The sequence below is a fragment of the Bidens hawaiensis genome, unplaced genomic scaffold (genome assembly GCF_021521415.1).
Source record: "Bidens hawaiensis isolate Kalapana, Puna unplaced genomic scaffold, B.hawaiensis_p1.1 tig00033754_1, whole genome shotgun sequence".
Classification (NCBI taxonomy): Eukaryota; Viridiplantae; Streptophyta; class Magnoliopsida; order Asterales; family Asteraceae; genus Bidens; species Bidens hawaiensis.
In genome coordinates this window covers 148,120-165,347 of record NW_027495799.1, presented here as the reverse complement: position 1 = coordinate 165,347, position 17,228 = coordinate 148,120, and the positions used below count along the sequence as shown (strand labels likewise).

Sequence of the window (17,228 nt, the reverse complement as noted above, 5' to 3'; positions counted from 1 at the left end):
ACATTTTTGGAGCAGCTCTCTCTATATATAATCGATTCAAAAAAGTTTTTGAGAGCGGTTTCTACCTAACCGCTTCAAAAACAAAATCTTTTAGGTTTCATTTTTGAATTCTTTTTAAATGGCATTGTTACAAACCGCTCCAGAAATGTTTTTGGTACGGCTCCTAAAAGTTGTACTAGTGAAATTATATTTTGATGGGACATAAAATGTGTTTTTGTAGTAGAAGAGAGAGTACTATAAAAAATTGTACATTTTCTATTTTAATAGTAATCATGTTGTAGTTGATACGTATAGTTATTTGAAGAAGCGTACATGAAATTATGAAATAGAATAAAAGATATTACAAAATTGATTGGAAGAATATGTGTATACAGTTGAAAATTATGTTTTTATTACAACACACCAATTTGCACAAACCACAACTTCATGATTAGTAAGAAAGCAAAAAAAAAAAAAAAAGGACGTAGCCAACACATGAAACAGAGAGAATAACATTACATTTAAAAGATTTTACTATCTTTTAATTTAATTAGCTTCTCATATCAGTCGATTCAATTCGTTCTTCTGCAATTGATCCTAATTACTTAACCACGGGAGCCTGTTAACGGGCTAAGGTTACTCATCTTCACCATTGCACTTGCAAAGTCTCTAGAAAAAGCCTTCGCATTCGAACTATAGGTCCTCACTTGTGCGTCCGCGGAACCCCCATTGAATAACTCTTGGTCGGAATGCAATAATCCCCTCTGGCTAATCAAATCCTTATAATATCTATTGTCGAAGGATTTGGCTGATGAATCTAGTGGTGAGAGATTGTTGTCACCGCCACTTGAAGGACACTTTGCTCTCAATGATATTGCAAACGATGAATTTATGCTGTTGTCATTGTACACACGATCGCGGAACACTGTGCACCTTGCTTGGCCAATTGTATGAGATCCTGCATAGTTACAAGGTTGTAAGAAATCATGTATTTCTTACATGTTACAACTAGAAAACTGAGTAACTGGTCGCTAATTTTGTGACCATTATGATTTCGTTGCAAGTAGATCGCAATTTGGACTGGTTTTTAATAGTTACAAATGACCGGTTTTCTAGTAATGCACTCGTCACTTGGTATTAGGGCTGTCACTTTTACCTAAAACCCGAAACCTAACCTGAGAAAACTTGTACCCGAACCCGAATTAGTCCGACCCAAAAAACCCAAAACCGAGAAAAGACTAACCCGTTGGTTCTTGGGTCTGATTTATGTGTTTCTGGTCAACCCGAAAAACTTTTAGGTTTAAACCAAATATATTTTGTGGAATGATAGGTTAAGCCTTAGCCACTAAAGTTATCAAAATTTGGCTCTAATCGACTATTGTCATTCCACCTATTATAGATCGAATGTTTATTATTAATTTATATTTTAAGTTCATGATTAATGACAACCATAATCGAAAAAAAATCAGACCTGATTGAAGATGATTATAATTGGAGTATGTTTTACTCTTGTTTTGATATTGATTTATTATTTGGTTATTTACGTTACGAGTAAAGAAGAATATGTTGTTTAATTTTCATATTGTTTTTTGGGATACTCGAAAACCGATTAACCTAACCCGAAAAAACCGAACCCGAATTACTAAAACCCGAAAAACCCGCAAGAAATTTGGATTGTGTTTCAGATCAAGATTTAAAACTTTGAAGTCTGAAGAACCCGACCCGAAAAACCCGAAACCTGAAAAACAAACCGAAGAACACCCCTACTTGGTATTTTTACAAGTTAATTATAATAAATCACCTAATTACAAACGAGGAATGATTTGTATAACAAGTATCGTGCATGGCTGTTAGTGGCATATATCAACAATCTTTTTGTTGCAACATAATACCATATAACATATATTATCAGATATCAACAGATGAAATGTTGATTTAGTAAGATCATGACAAGTCTTAACCGAAATTTGGTCAACGAAAATTGATAAAATAAAGTAACTCACCTGAGAGAGCAATCATTTCTTTAGCACTAAAGCCTTGATTTGAAAAGGATGAGATAAGATCCCTAAGACTTGAACCTGGTGACGGAAGATTAGAATTTGCATCACTAAAGCTTGCTCTTGTTGAGTCCCTTCTACCGAATAACACCTTCCAACTTGGCCCTCCAAGCTGAACTCAAGAGAAAATGAATCATCGTAACACATCAAATGCTCAAATATTTTCATGATATCTAAGATTATGTAAAAGGATATATTTTAAAATTTGCTGTGGCCAAGGAAGTTAAGTGGGTGGGCTAGTCGGCACAAATCCGATATGTGAACCCGAATATGATTCGAACATGAACGTGGTACACATATTTGTAAGTTAATACGAGCACGGCCTGCTTCACATGATTTTCTTTTGTGCATATTAACACTCCAAAACTACAAATCTAAAACATTCTTAAATTTTGCTATTCTAAGAAAAAAGATTACAAATCTTAAAAAAACGATGTATATAAATTAATTATTTTAAAATTATGAATTGTGATGTCAATTTCGGCATAAAATACTTAAATCATTTAAACAAGTTAAAGACACATTTAAAAAGTTTAGAAAAATCTATGGGCTAAACAGATCAACCTAAAGCCCCGAACCCAACCAAAGCGGTTTTTCTAAATGTTTTCATGGTTCTAACGGAAACGAACCCGAATCCGTTTAGACAAAAAAAATGTAATTCCGTGAATTTCATGTTGCACCATAAATCACACACCCTGGCTAGTTTGGTCCTATATATTATATATTCGAAAGCTTTCTTTGTTGTCACTGTGACTTCTCAAGTTACTTTGAAGAAATATAGAACCCAAGTTCAAATATGTTTAAGGTACCTAGCGATTATTATTTTATGTTATTTGTTTTTACTTACAGCCACGACGGAATCTCTAGCAGCGGCAGATAAGATATCTGCACATGAAACCACACCAGGACACTGGCGCTCAAGTTTGGTTTTAATAGTATCTATGACGTTGAATCCTTTAATCGAATTTCGATTTGGTCCTGCTGTTTTTTCTCCCCTAAAATTTGCAGTGTCATCTAGTAACACAGATGCATCACATCCCTACATATTTAACACAGATAAATGTTTCTTAGATTCAGCTTAATTAAAACCTTATGTACGTGCAAAGAAAATGAAGAGAGAGTTCTGTATATATCACTACAAAAAAAGTCACCATTAGAGACTAAACATTTAGGGACTTATATATCAGTCTCGAATACCTAGTATTAGGGACTGATATATCAGTTACTGACAATATTGGGGACTGATTTGTATGAGACTAAAGTTAGGGACTGATAATCAGTCGCTAACATTATTTAAGAGTAAATTTCAGTCTCAAATATGTGTAGACATATAAGGTTTTAGTGAGACATTTATTGACAACCGAATTTCAGTCCCTAATAGATGACAAAAAATGTCCCGAAAGCATGGTGACTAATCTCCATTCTCCAACATGGAAGTAACATATTAGAGACTGACAATCAGTTCTTAATAAAGTCACCATTAGAGACTACATTTCTAGGGACTGATATATCAGTCTCGAATACGTTGTATTTGGACAGATGTATCAGTTATTGAAAATATTAACATCTGACTTTTTATGCAACTGAAGTTAGAGACTGATAATCAATCGTTAACATTATTTGAGACTAAATATTAATCACAACTAAATTTTAGTCACAAGTGAGAACTAATATTAGTCTCGAACGCCTTTTTGTATTTGAAAGTTGAAAAGGAAAAAAAATTAGTCTCCAATATATTTGGCACAAATTCTAGCCTTATGAGAAAAGTATTAGAGATTTAATACCAGTCTCGAAAACGTTGTAAGGGACAATCTCCAAAAGCTTTGTTGATGACGTAAGTAGACTAAACTCCAATAGCCGTACATATTCTACTGCCTTTAGAAAATAAATGAAAAACTAGAAAAAAGAAACCTTATTGGTAGACCTGGAAATACGACCCACTAGTTCTACTGTGATTTTAGTCAAACGTATAATGAGTCAAAATGAGTAAAACTAAAAAAATGAAAAAGTTAGAATGGGTCAGGATGAGTCAAAGATAAAAATGGGTGAAAATATGTAGAAAATACCTGACCAAAACGAAACAAAAAAAAAACAAAATTTAAAAAACCTACCAAAAGGAAATAAAATACCCGACCAAAACGAAACCAAAAAAAAACTAAATCTAAAAAACCTACCAAAAGGAAATAAAATACCCGAAGCCAAATTGAAATGAAACAAAAAAAAAAAAAAAAAAACAAAACAAAAAACCGAAACCGAACCAAAATCCAATCAAAACGAAACAAAAAACCGTATGGAACAAAAATATTTTAAAAATCGAAGCTGTCGGTTACGTTTTTTGTTTTTTTCGGTGGTCTTTTTCCATTGGGTCACCCCGTATGGATTACCTAGGCATTCTATGTTTGTTGGTCGTTTAAAAACGATATTATTGATGGTCAAATAAAGTCAATTATGGTCATTGTTTAGTTAGGTCGTTAATGGTCAATATGGGTCGTTGAAAGATAATAAGGATTGTAATGGTCAATAAGGGTCGTTGAAAGATAATAAGGATTGTAATGGTCAATTAGGGTTGTTTATGGTCAATAAGTGCGTTGATTGCTAATAAAAGTTGTTAATGGTCAATCAGAATCATTGGTAGTCCATTAAAGTTATTGATGACACTTACGATAGTTGATTGGTCGATAAGGAACGTTGATAGGTAAAACACTAAAAATATTATTTTTTTCTACTTTTATATTGAATGCAACTTTTAAACTGTATATATATTAATTTGATTTTTTTTATATAAAGCCACAACAAATTAACCTGTGTTTTGTTGAATAAAAAAAATAAAACTCTTTTGTTTTATACTTCCAGTTCCCACCAAATAAAATTCATCCACTCTCGCCCATCTCTTAAATTTTTTGAATTTTTCTCACACTTACATCTTCAATCTATTCTCTCACTTCCCATTTGAGAAGTTAGGGTTAGTGGTAGCAACATATTGAGCAACCGATCTGAAGAGAAAATCGGGTTACAATATCAGCTTTCAGATCATTCGATTCATAACCCTCACCTGTTCGACTGCTGTTTTCATAGCCCTCACCATTGCCGACGATGCAATACTCCATTGTGAACCACAATGCTGCAATCGTGAAGCCAACTCAAAACCCTACCGTTCGTTGGAAAGCAAGGTAGCGGAATTTCTCGGCAACGAAAAGATTGTGGTGAGATTATCGACACCTTTTTTGTTCCTAACAAGTTTCTTAAAACCTTCCCCGCAATCTAGTTTTTTTAGGAGTCGTCAATTCGGCGTCTGCACCGCACGGACGTTGAAAAAAAGAGAAGTGCACAAACATGACTTTTGATTTTTCCTATTGGAAGGTAACCTTGGCTTTTTGTTTACTTCTCGAATTATCATATGTTTTTCATCCGTCTTGATTTTGTAAATTGTTTTTATTTGAATTTCGGACTCGAATCTTAATTATTAATTACTTATAATCAAATAGGGCATTCAGTTTCAATATAGTTAAATGTTTCTATCATTCTCTATGATTTTGTATATGATAAAGTACATGGCATAGTAATATGAGTCATTGTTTTTTTTAAAAAAAATATTTGATTACTATATGCTTAATTTGAAGATGTAAAAATGTTAGTATAATCATATTGCTTATACGCAATATCTAGTGGAGTTTCAAGTTATTAATCTTAAATCCAAGTACAAAAAATTGGGTCTTAGTAGAATTTCTGACGTATTGATATGACAAGTTCCTCTTCATCACATGTAAAATAAAATATAACTCAAATATTGTGATTTAGATGTATTCGTGTTGAGAAATCTTTCTATAGAAGTTGAATTATGAACTATGAGGCACTGACTTGTATTGTGGTCTTGAAGGTGAGTAACTTGGATGTGTTGTTATTGGTTTTGAAAGAAGATAGCCAAAGAAGACTTTATATAGGAAGCGAAAACTTATATTATAAGGTAAATTTTTATAGTTCCTCAAATTTCGTACGAATGTTTAAATCTGCTGTTTTGGAGTTTGGATTTGAAAAAGATGCTTAATTTTGCGAGGGAGCTATGGATGAACTTGGATGGAGATATATCTCCATTGTGCAACAATAAATTGTCACTTGCTTTCTTGTCATCAAGATAAGATATATTGATTATAATATTTTATTCCCTGAGCTTTTTGGTTTGACACTTGAGTTTTTGAGGTACCATTGAGTTTAACATTAGTCTGTGCTTCCATATGTTGACAGAGTTCAACAATTTGTTTCAAGAGTTTGAATCGTAGTTTTACAGGTTTGATGGCATGCAGTGGGATACACAAGACAAAGACCAAGGCTACCATCTAGTTTAAACCTCAAAGAAGCTATTTATGGTGTTGCGAAAAGATATCGAAGTAATTTTTCAGGAGAGCAATGGACCTTGCAACGATTTGGACCATATCCACACTTCCAAATGCACATGTGGCGTTAAAAGTCAAGTTTGTTTATCCCACTATATTTATGTGACTTTTATTCCTTATATTTGTAGAATTTAACTTTTTTGTAAATTTGTATAGTATATGAGTTTGAAAAAAGTTTGAATAATGTTCTAAATTTGTGTTTTGTTTGTTTTGCTTTTGTATTTGCACTCATTCATTTTGTCGTGAAACGCAAACTTATTTCCAAGTCATTAAAATAACATATTTGATACTAAATTTTTTTTTCAGTCCTTAAAAGTAACATATTAACTACTCAATAACATATCATTAAAGACTAATTTTTAGTTTCTAAACCTTGTTAGAAACATGACCAACACATATTAAGGACTAAAATGACATGGTATCATAGACTAATTACCAGAATTTAAAACATCTTATTGGAGACTAAACCGGCATGAAATCACAAATCTAATAAAACGTATCAGAGACTAAATAGACATGGCTTAAGGGACTGATTTTCAGTTCCTAAAAATATGATCTGGGGACTGAAGTTTCATAGCGACAGAGAGTGATTTTTAGTCATGGAAGAAATGTATTGGAGACTGAAACGACATGATACCGAGCAACAATTTGAGAACTGAATTTATGTGTATTTGATACTGAATGTTAGTCCCTTTTGATGTCGTGCAATGGGGACTAATTTTCAGTTTCTAATACTAGTATCTAGGACTAGGAATAGGGGACTGACTAGGGACTGTGAAATCAGTCCCTGAGAACCATTAAGGACTGATTTGGTAGTTTCAGAAACTAATTTTTCAGTCTCGGATACCAATTTCTCAGTATATAGAAATCAAGTATTGTGCATATAAACTTGAAGAATATGACGACATACTAAAGCAACAAGTAAAATTGTGTGGGAAGCACACATAATATTTTCTCCACTAGAATATATTATGTTCAATTGGATATATAAGTTGTCATCCAAAAGTTGACATGCAAAGTATTTAATTGTATATTTATACATAGTATTGAGACGTGGAAAAGATAAAAATGGTATTTGGCCTATTTACAAATGCACAAAGTATTTCAATAATTTGCTCTTCCTTTTATGCATTTTAGATACGATAGAATAAATAAATAAATAAGTTTTTTGTATTTAGAAGGCATGAAATTATTGAAAATCGTAAGAATTTAGAAGAAAATAAGACAATGTGTTGCGGATAATGGTTAATTAACCAAAAGTGTTGTCACGTCGTTGTCACTAGGCAACAGAACATTCACTAATCTTCACTAAAAACACGTTATATAAGACTATGTGTTGCGGAGCAATATGGTTAATATTACCTGGCCAGAAGTGCTAGATGGAGAAGATCATATACTACACTAGTACGCTGTAAGTATAGTATAACAATACGACTCGACAATGACATAATTTTTTGAACCAAAAGGGAATGTAAGAAAGTTAATTAAAAGACTTGCATTAACAAAACAATCATGGAAATGAAGGCGAAGCAAGGAGGCTCCCATCCGAGCTTCTTTTGACATGGCTTCATTCACCGTCTTTTTTATAATAGATTGGAAATTGGGGCATGTTTTAGCATAGAAATTAGCAGATAGCTGACATGAACAAGTGGTGAACAGAACCAGCAAACATAATGCATAAGTTAAAAGCTTAAACGAAGAAGAAAAGGCTGATAAAGCCATATGTAAGTAATATCAGCAAGTGGCTGGTGTTTCAAAAAGAAGTGTTAGTTGTGAACTTGAGATACAAGAGTTTATCATACATCGTCAATATAAATAAGGCAGCTGCTTTTTTTTCCTTTTATTTATTGGCGGGGGTTATTGAAATTAAAATTAATTGCTTACACATATATGGTTTTTTTCACAACTTACGTTAGTGTGCCAAAGTTCGCTAGCGTGGCAGGCAACCGCAGCGAGTTCGTTGGCGCGAATGTACAAGTGCAAAATGCTATGTGTGAAGAAAGACTTGCTTAGCATGGAAACATTGAGAATTCAAGAGAAGTTGGCTTGCCTGACAAGCAAAAGATCTTTGTCAACTACTACTTGAGTTTCTACTACGAGCGCCTATTTGTACAAGTACATGTAATTAAAAAAAATGCTTAGAAACACTTAGCCGATCCAAGAATTCTTTAATGTCGGTCCTAAAAATTGAGACCGTTTGTGACCTAATATAAATGGTTGCAAAATATACGACCGCTTTGTGTGATCGAATGTATTTTGGACGACTTCTATATTTGATACCATTATGATTCAAGTCGCAGATTTTGTGACCACCTATATCAGGTCGCAATTGCCCGGTTTCCTTGTGTCCGAATGACATTTGCTTACATGTGATGACACGGTTTTTTTTTAATTTATTTTTTCCCCTTTTAGTTGAACTAGCGGTACATTAGTTCATAATTCAACAACTTATAATTACTTGATTAACAATTTAACATAAAAAAAAACAGTTTGCTAAAAATTTAAACAACAAAATGTCTTTTAATTTAAGTATTTAACGACAGGCATTAATTTTATTCAAAAACTGCTCCCGTGACACTAGCAAATAAACCAAACAACAGGGGTTTACGCCAATACTGATTTCTAAATTATACTCTACTTGTGTCATTTTCTTTTTAAGGAATAAAAATCAAATATAATAATTCAAAATCCAGCAAGATTCTGGAAATTAAGAATTGAATAAACACACATGTATTTAGGTGTCTTTAGTATTTGTTTTGGATATGGAAGTATATATCATACAGTGTGTTTTCTATATCCTTGACTTGTTTTTCAAAGAAAATAATCTATATGCTTCTCGGCTTCGGGTGTATCTATTTTACGAATTTAATCGCTAACCTTTGGTCCTCACTACTCTACTTTACGGGCAACACGTGTGTGAACATAATCGCTAAATGATGGTTCTTGGCTAACAGGCATATTATAGAACAAAATAAACTTTGGTGTATTTACAATAATTGTTTATTTCTCTCATATTTCAATTGTAATATTATAGTCCATATAAATACAGGTTTCTACCGTTATTGTGGTATGTTTTTCCATTCTTACACATATTCTGTCCCACTCCCGTTTAACTGTTGAGGTGTAGTCCTTACGGCTAACCGTGACAAATCTGTAAAATTAGATTTACCACAAGGTTATGCATACAATTTTTTTCTTTATTTATACGCGTATGGTCTTATTCTACCTTTTGGATTTAGCGTATGTACACAACCAAAGCGTACGTACATGCATGTGTATAAACATAAGGAAAATAACTGTTTTCAAAATTTCAACAAAAGTTTTATTAAAAATCGTCAAAAGTACCATGCTAACCAAAATAATTTTAACTTTCTTTTTTTCAAAATGGTGAGTGAATTCCACCTGGGCTCATGACTTTTCATCATATGCGCTAATGTGACAAACTCCCCCCCCCCCCTCTTTTCTTTTGAACGATCAATGAATCCTTCAAATGAGTCACTGACGAGATTCACTACATCAGAATACACTCGCATTTGAACCGGAGAAAATCCTCACCTAGGGCCGACGTCCGTGAACACTTACCCAAAGACACGACAGTGCGGTGACATAAAACTCGTCCAGTTCAAGTGTCAAACTAGCGATCGCAACCTACTCGCCTAGTCAGTGGCGGATCTAGACGATAATTTCAGGGGTAACGTAAACAAAAGTAACCGTACTTTAAGATTTGTTTTTTTACCGGTTTCGCGTTTACCGGTGCCTATTTACGTGTTTTGCGTGTAGCGGAGCCCAATATAGGGTTTCGCTTGTACAGGTGTCTGGTTAGACGTGTGGCGTGTCCCAGGCCCGACTTCTTGAAACAAGCGTACCGACGTCCGATTAACCTGTTTGCAATGACGGATCAAAACAAGTTGGTTTATAATGGGTCGCCCCAAAATAACTCAAACTTGTTTGCTTATTGATGTAAAATTATTCAAACTTATTAATATATTAATACAATAATTTTATTGATATCTTTTGATCATATCAAACGCATAGTGTTAATGAGTAGTTTTAGTGTTTACTCAACAAATATATTACTAAACACAATATTTAATTATATAAGAAAATAAAAGAGAATTGTAAACCAAATATAATAAAAAAATAAAAAAAATCTAAATTTGTTAACTAATCTAACAACAAAACGTATCATTTAAACATATTAATTTTATCTATTCAATTTAACTAGAATATTTGATTAACAAGTAATGTGAAATGTTTAACTATAAGGTGATTTAAAACTCAAAGCAAACTAAATAGTATTATTTGTAACTTTGTTGAACTAAAAGGGTTAATAATAAATTTGCTTATAATTTATTTTTACTTTTTATAAAATCCACGTTCCTATTACATCTTCCCCACTCATCTTTCTCTCTCTTTCAAGATATCATCCTCCATATATTTCAAGTTAGTTGTTGGTTTTTGTTAACTTTGAAATGTATCGTTGAAAGGTTTTAAAACCTTTTTAAGGGTAACATAATATAATTTCAGGGGTAACATAATACATAAAACGTAAAAAATAATTAAAAATTTTCACTTTGCCGGAAAAGTTGAGGTGTAGCACCCCTCTCAAATAGATCTGCCCCTGTGCCTAGTCTCTCATTATCACCAGATGCCACCAAAACTAGATGATGAGGGCACTCAGGACATGCATCCAAACTAAGTTACATGAATCACTTCGCGTGTATGATTACACATAGTTTATATCTTATATGTTGTCCATCAATTTAATAAATCGGCATTGTTTTAAAAAATGTATTTTAGTTAAAAGCGTTTTACATTTTTATGTTAGGTGATTTGTCTCCTCTCTCGTGACTACCAACTACCATTAACGTTTTCTTTTCTTTTGGGATCTTGTTTGATTCGTGGACAATTTTTCATTAGTAAAAGTTTATTTCTATAACATATTGATTGATACTCTTCACTAATATATTCCCGGCCCTGGTTTGGTAATTAAATGACATGGTACATGATGTATGAAAGTCCTATCTTATATGCTACGCAGTCCAAGAAATAAGACAATCTCACCAAACTCGTTGCATCTTTTGCAAGTGGAGTATATCTTCTTAAGAACATTCGTAACGGGGCAATATATATAATGCCAAGGTATTATAAGAGCGTATCCCTCGGACATTAGGGCATTACAGGGGCGTGAGCATTTCTACAATGAAGCCCAATATGTTTTGATCGAAAGGGTAATAATTGAAGAGACATTAATGAACATTATCTATTACATATGTTTTTGACTAAAAAAGTGATAATGATGTGACAAAAAATGTCATTTAAAGGGTATTAAGCATTATGCGTGGTCTAAGGGTGAAGGGAATGTTTCACTTTTCAGTATGCAACATACGATGAAAAGGGTTCAAACAATACACGTGCCATTAAATTCCAGGACTGTTTGTTTTTGTATTAATATTAATGAATAAAAAAAATTTCTTCATATAAATTTTAATAAGAATAAGATTAATAAAAAAATTAAAAATAAAATAAAAAGAGACTGTTTCAAAAAAGAAAAAAGCGACATTTTAGTGAGCCTACCATCTATGTGGCTGGTGAAAAAGTTAGCCAACAGATCTATATATGTTGCGAAGTCCGTTAATAAGGTGGATAATTGGCAGGTTATGAGGTTATAAACTAGTCTACCAATGAACATATGTCACTTCTAAGCAGGGGCGGACCCACATAGGTCCGATCGGGGTCCCGGGACACCGATGTTTTTTAAAAATTACTTAGAGACGGTATATTAAATTTTGTAAGGACCCCATAAAAATTAATACTTGGAACCCATACTATTAAGATTGAACTGGTACAGTGGAAAGTCCCTTGTTTTACTTGTGAGAGGTTGTAGGTTCAAGCCCCACCATACTCCTTTTTTGTTGTTTTTTTAATATCCTAGTCTTAGTTATTCAATTAGGGTATTTGTGCTTTTTGTTAGTTTCTCTCATATAGTCATTATCACCATGCAACATATATAATGTTAACATGGATTTTGCATATTCTTTTATTATTTACCTTGTGTATGTATATTATAATTAATCATTTATTTGTGTTTGAGTTATTTTTTCATGTTTTGGTCAATTATGTAAGACCATATATATAGATTATGTTCATGTTTTTCGGGTATGAATTAAAAGTGTATGTTTCATCTAGTTTGTAATTTAGATTCTTTTTACTTACTCGTTTCCAATGACACCATAGTTCCGTGTTTTATTGTGTTCCTCGCCTCGACCCGACCCGAATAACGACCGACCTGAAAAATTTTGTAAACCGGAAAAATTGGGACCCCATTGACAAAAAATCCTGGGTCCGCCACTGCTTCTAAGACTGTTTTCTATGGTGGGGGCATCGAAGTCCATTCACAGTGCCACGTCAGCGTCCGTGAGCACCTGGGGCTTCGAAGCCCCAGCCTATAATGTCTCATTGTGATTTAAAGCCCCTTGGGCGTCACACATATGTACACACACGCACACACACATATATATGCATGTGTATGTAAGAGATGGAGAGAGAGAGGGCCCACCAAAATTACTCAAGCGCGGCCATCGTTGTGAAGCCCCCCATCCCCCCCCCTTGAGCGCCCCTTTGCAGTGTGCAGGGGCATCAAAGCCCCAATGGCGCCCATACGACCTGTCTAAGCGTCTGGCTAAGCCTTAAGCTTCTTTTGTTGACTTGGTATACGTGACAAGTTCTGGTTTGGTTTAAATTCAGGATTACAATAAGTAACTAAAAAAGCATATCTTTTTTTGGGGGAAAAAAAGTTAGTTAAACATGCATGACTATTTGGTAATATTTGTAATCGTCTTCATAAGTTAATCAGGTAGACTAATAAGCAATTAGACTTTAGAAGTCAATGTTTGGTTAAATGGGCGGTCGGATCAAAAGTGTCATGGCGTGTTCACTGTAAATATTTTTTCACATATAAAAGTTTGAATCTTAATTATTGAGATGCATAATAAACTTTCTGTTATCATACCTGGAAAAAAAATAGAAAAAGATGTTTGGTAAAGATTGAAAGTGATCATTCAAAACGAGTTCTGAAAGTGAAATAAAAAGGTTATTTATTTTGATCATGAACCATTTTCGCCCGTCACTCAACCCCGCCAAATTTGACACCTCTAACAAGATTAAAGGTCTAATTCTGAGCATACCACAAATGCAGGTATATTTCTAAATGTATGTTACATGATCCATAGTTAAGGCATACCTCAAAACTTTGAGACACTAATCCAATTCAATTAGATTCTTTCCTAGAATAGAGAGATCATATACAAAGTTTAAAATAGTACCATTGTCGGATTAGTAAACATTTACCGTGTTACAAATAAAGCAAAAATCGAAAAAGGCTTAATTGGAATCATAGTCACTGTCATCATCATCATCATCTTCTTCTTCATCTTCGTCTTCCCCTTCATCGTCATCCTCATCATCGTCTTCTTCCTCCTCGCCATCACCATCTTCATTATCATCCCTGATCTCCCTAGTACCACCACGCTTCTTCTTTCCCTTAATTTTCTTTTTCTTACGATCCTTGTTAACCTCATAAAGAATCACCATGAGGGCGACAACTAGTGCGTAATCGACATTTGGAGACACTGATATCCCATATGTGTCTTTATCAGACTCGATGCATGCGTCAATATCTTTATCATGCATCTGCATTTTATTACACCTAACCAAGGATTATTAATAGGGAAAATAACCAAAATAATCATATTGACCACTAACGATAACAAAATAGCCATGGCTTTTTTGTTTAACAAAATATCATTTGACTTTTCTGATTTTTTGTTAAGAAAACGTTTTAAGTCAATCAAAAGCTTCACACAGGCACACACTAGTGCGCTGGTGCAACAAATTTTCATATGACGAGTAGAATGGATTTGTTGTGTCGATATAAAAACCTGCCACGCCGAAAGACACTATTGAGCAATGGATCTTAGAAAATTTTCACTTTTTTCCAAATGACTTTCACGGCGCTGACATTTGAGTTGTCTCTCTCTTCTCGCTCAGTCTGCTTAATCAGCTTAATCTGGACCGGCTCTCAAGGAGGACAGGGTGGTCGATGGATCTCAGCACGACACCACCAGGCCCGAATTTTTTTTTAAAAGTTTTGTGAAAAAACAATATCCATTTTTAATGTTAAAACACAATTGAACAACCACTAGTTAGGTCTAGTGTCAAAAGGGGTTTGACTGATCCCAATCAAAATGTTGTGGGTTTTAATTTCAGTTGAGAGATGTTTAAACATATTTTATACAACAAAGTAAAATAATTCTCGGAGATGGTACTATGATTAATAACCAAATTATAACAAAGTAAGCCCATTTAAAAATTAAATTGTTTAAATACAACAAAATAGCTTTTTTACTTAAGGCTCAACAATATTTTCACCTTTGGTCCATATTTTTTAATAATTCTCGGAGATGGTACTATGATTAATAATAATGTCTTCTATTGAATCGATTGGTGTCATTCTTCTTTTGGCGGCAGGGCACTTGTGAAGTATTAGTTTATTTGGAAACTTTTATAAGTTAAAGACTGTTTTGTCAAATTTATTAGTAAAAATGGCTATTTTGGTGTTTTTCTTAATTAATATCTAAAATGGCCAGATTGCACAAACCTTATTAATTCTGAAATCTATTGATCTCATTATTAGTTCCAAGTAGTTTGATATATCTAGGCTATGTTACCTGGGCAAGGATGGTAGATCCATCATATGAATAAACTGTGCAGGATCTTTTCTTCCAGTCTCCGGCGACCTTATAATCACCAACACTTTCCTCTTTGTTGTCTGACAGGAACACACAGAGTTTAGTACCCCGTTGAATCAAAGACGTCTTTTTGGTACTAAATATCAAATCTTTTGCACTTGTGCTATCGTTTCTGAAAGCTTGCCACCTTCTATGTATACTCCGGTGCTACACTGAAGAAACACTAGATGACCCCGGCAGATTAAGGATAATCTTAGGGTTAAGTAGATGTTTCCCACAAGGGTTAGGTCCGGCAAAGATGATTATTCTTCTTGACCTGCAAAACAGACACCGTGAGCTCGTCACTGAGAAGCGGGGGGTTCCTCCTTGTGACCACCCTCCGGCGTGAGAATCAGACTAGATTGCTCTGAATATAAGTGTATATTGAGAGAAATAGCTAGAGAGAAGATAAGATAAGATCCTGATACCGTTCCAAGGTGTTGGAGTATTTATAGCCGAAGGTAGGTTTCCAAGCAGGTACGGCCAGCTGTATAATATTCCTTTTCCACCAACTACGGGCTATGTACGTGCCACGATGGGAGTTTGTGGGTAGGCAGCGGCTGATAGTGACTTGGCCGGCTGTATACTATTCCTTTTCCACCAACTACGGGCTATGTACGTGCCACGATGGGAGTTGGTGGGTAGGCAGCGGCTGATAGTGACATTTTGTACTAGAGCGTGCTCCTCCTCGTACTATTGTCGGTGAGCTGTCACCCTATGATTGGTTCATGAGCTGTTTTGGTCAGATCTTGTCTATTTTGTCCATACCTTGGCAGGTATAGTACAAAAGATCTTCCAGATGCGTACGGACTGGCTCTTTTGGGCGGGAATATTCCCGCCTTGCTCATTCCTTCTTCAGGTGACATTGCTGAAGTATGAGTTAGTGCCTTATGCGTGTAGCCTTTCCGTTAGTGCGGGTAGCCTTCCTTCTTGGCTTGTACCCATAGCTGCGGGAACAGGCAGGGTACTGTACCAAGGGAGGCTTTCCTGCGAGAACAGCTGGCTTACTGCGTATAAGGTCTTCATCTCTCTGAGCATGGTGGGTCCTGCGGGACCAGTTAGTCTTTGCGCAGACGTACCTCTTTAAGGTGTGTCTTGCGGGTCCAACTGGGCTTTGCGGGGACCTACCTCTTCAAGTCCCCCCAGTCCATTGTTCTTCTCATGAATTGTTAATGAGTGAGGTGAACTTTTGGACTTTAAACAAGGGGTTTTTAAGAGGTTTTTGTTTTTTAAGGTTTTCCGTGGGGATTCTTCTCGCGATATTCCTAATGTCACTTGCAGAAATTCCCGACTTTTCTGCCTGATCTTTGGTTATGATGCGGGTAGGTGTTTAACCTCTTAGCAAGTCGGGAGCGTTGCATTTCACTTGTATAGACTTCACGAGGTTTTGGTAGTTTTGGACATAGTGATCAGTTATGTTAAACTACCAATTCCACCTTGAAGTTTCAAACAATCTAGTTCTCAACGTTCCCGCCATGCGGAGGTGTTATTTCCCTTTCCGCAAGCATGGCCCATAAGATCCTTGGCTTCAATTCCCTGCAAGTGCTAAGTATGTGAAGGGTTTCGCCTTGACACTGTACTCGCACTTGTCTTATGGTTTTTTGCTTCCCAAGGTAAGGGGGTATATTCCCTCTTATTCTTGAATCTTTTTGAATCTTTTTGAAATCTGAAGAGTTGGTGAAATGATAAGAACAGTCCAAACGGTTGAAGTGACGTTGGCGTCTCCTGACGGTTTCTTCTGAAAGTTTCAGGACATGCAAGAAGTTATGGCGACGTGACAGTATATGGTCATTCCAGACGTTTTTTCAGGCGCGTGGGCGCGAGTTTTCGGGCGCGTGGGCGCTAATTTTACGGCACGCGTCCTGTCGACGGCTGTTGCCAGCTTGCGCTTTCCACGTGTCGTCGTTTCATTGCACCTGCGCTTCTCTCTCTCCTCCGCATTAAATTCATCGCATTTATTGCGATGAGTATTTAAAGGGGGAAGAGGGTGCATTTCAACTCACACCTTCACC

At 35.1% G+C, this 17,228-nt stretch overlaps 1 protein-coding gene across 1 annotated transcript; it reads right to left on the bottom strand.

The window, feature by feature from the left end:
* Positions 1-557: 557 nt before the first annotated feature.
* Positions 558-8,182, bottom strand: LOC143585280 (cationic peroxidase 1-like). Its single transcript, XM_077067101.1, has 4 exons — positions 7,925-8,182; positions 2,884-3,075; positions 1,983-2,148; positions 558-937 (listed from the first exon to the last, which is right to left on the bottom strand). Exons 1-4 carry the CDS (start codon positions 8,147-8,149, stop codon positions 585-587), a joined length of 936 nt encoding a protein of 311 aa, XP_076923216.1. The 5' UTR covers positions 8,150-8,182; the 3' UTR covers positions 558-584.
* Positions 8,183-17,228: the final 9,046 nt, after the last annotated feature.

Coding starts and splice junctions, on each gene's coding strand:
- LOC143585280 (XM_077067101.1), bottom strand. CDS start 8,149: ATGGCTTTATCAGCCTTTTCTTCTTCGTTTAAGCTTTTAACTTATGCA. Junction 2,149..2,883: donor CTAGAGATTCCGTCGTGGCT/GTAAGTAAAAAC, acceptor TCTTGAGTTCAG/CTTGGAGGGCCAAGTTGGAA. Junction 938..1,982: donor AGAAATGATTGCTCTCTCAG/GTGAGTTACTTT, acceptor GTAACTATGCAG/GATCTCATACAATTGGCCAA.